Consider the following 1,003-nt stretch of genomic DNA (forward strand, 5'->3'; position numbering starts at 1 on the left):
GCCGCCGCCTCCATGCAGGCTGCCGAGGCCCGAGCCCGGCGTCGACGTGGTGCTGCCGGCGGCCGAGCCGCTGTCCGTGTAGCCTAGCAAGAAAATGGCCCACAGCGCGTGAGTCGCTGGAGGACCCTGAGCCCCGAGCCCGGGCTGCGCGCAACTGGGGGAAGCCGCGACCAGGGAGGCGAGGAGCTGCCAGAATTGATAGGGTCTGTCATGCTTACAAATTGCTGCCGTTAATGGAATCAATAAAGTTTGGGGAGCCCTTCATAACCCAAGAATCCGAGTGGAATTAAAGAAGGGTTTGGATGGGTTGGTTTGGTTTTTTGTTTTTGTTTTTCGATTGAGGATTAGAATTTTTCAAATCTGGAGCAAAATCGGCCTAAGGGGAAAGTGCCCACGTTCACGTGCAATTTGGGAAGCTCTGGGTTTGCAATGGTTTGGAGACAGCGGGAGAGTTTTGTCTTTGGCCTTTAGACACACCACCACCCCCGCCCTTTTTTTCCCCTCTCTTCTATTTTGGTTAGTCTTTGGGGGCTTAATTAAAAAAATATATTTTAAGAGTTGCAAAACAGCTGCAGTTCAAATGAGAGTCATTGAGGTGTGGAGTCTAGTTTCAGCTCCTTTCCTCCTTGACCCCAAGCGGGCTGAGCGGAGGTGCTCGGCCAGGTTCCCTCCGGTTAGTCCGGAAGAACCCTCCTGCACTTGACCTTGGGGGTTCCCAGGCAGTATGCTAAGAAGTTAGGAGCATCTGCCCGGGACACCCTTCCCCAAGAGGGGCTCAGCTGCTGGCCCGGCCCGGGTGCAGACACATTTTCTGCGGCTCTGGAGCGGAGGGATAGGGGGAGAGGGGGGGACGGGCGTGGTGCCCCAGGCCCGCACCTCGCTGGATTTGAGGACGGTGGGGCTCCGAGGAGCAGAACCGGAGGGCACGGTCCTCCAGCCTTGTCCCGCTCTCGCGGAAGCCCAGCCGGCGTAGCTCAGGGCCAGAGGGTCTGATAGGGGCTGA

The 1,003-nt window shown here is 57.5% G+C and overlaps 1 protein-coding gene across 1 annotated transcript in view; it reads right to left on the reverse strand.

Annotated features, from left to right (window-relative positions):
• Positions 1–1,003, reverse strand: part of EVX2 (even-skipped homeobox 2) — a 4,531-nt gene that overhangs the window by 2,899 nt on the left and 629 nt on the right. The window contains exon 2 of the mRNA XM_030887354.1: positions 2–154. Coding sequence (XP_030743214.1) covers positions 2–154 — 153 coding nt within the window. The remainder of the gene's footprint in view (position 1; positions 155–1,003) is intronic.

The sequence above is a fragment of the Echinops telfairi genome, unplaced genomic scaffold (assembly GCF_000313985.2).
Source record: "Echinops telfairi isolate 266 unplaced genomic scaffold, ASM31398v2 ScPeMD7_3;HRSCAF=10, whole genome shotgun sequence".
Taxonomy (NCBI): Eukaryota; Metazoa; Chordata; class Mammalia; order Afrosoricida; family Tenrecidae; genus Echinops; species Echinops telfairi.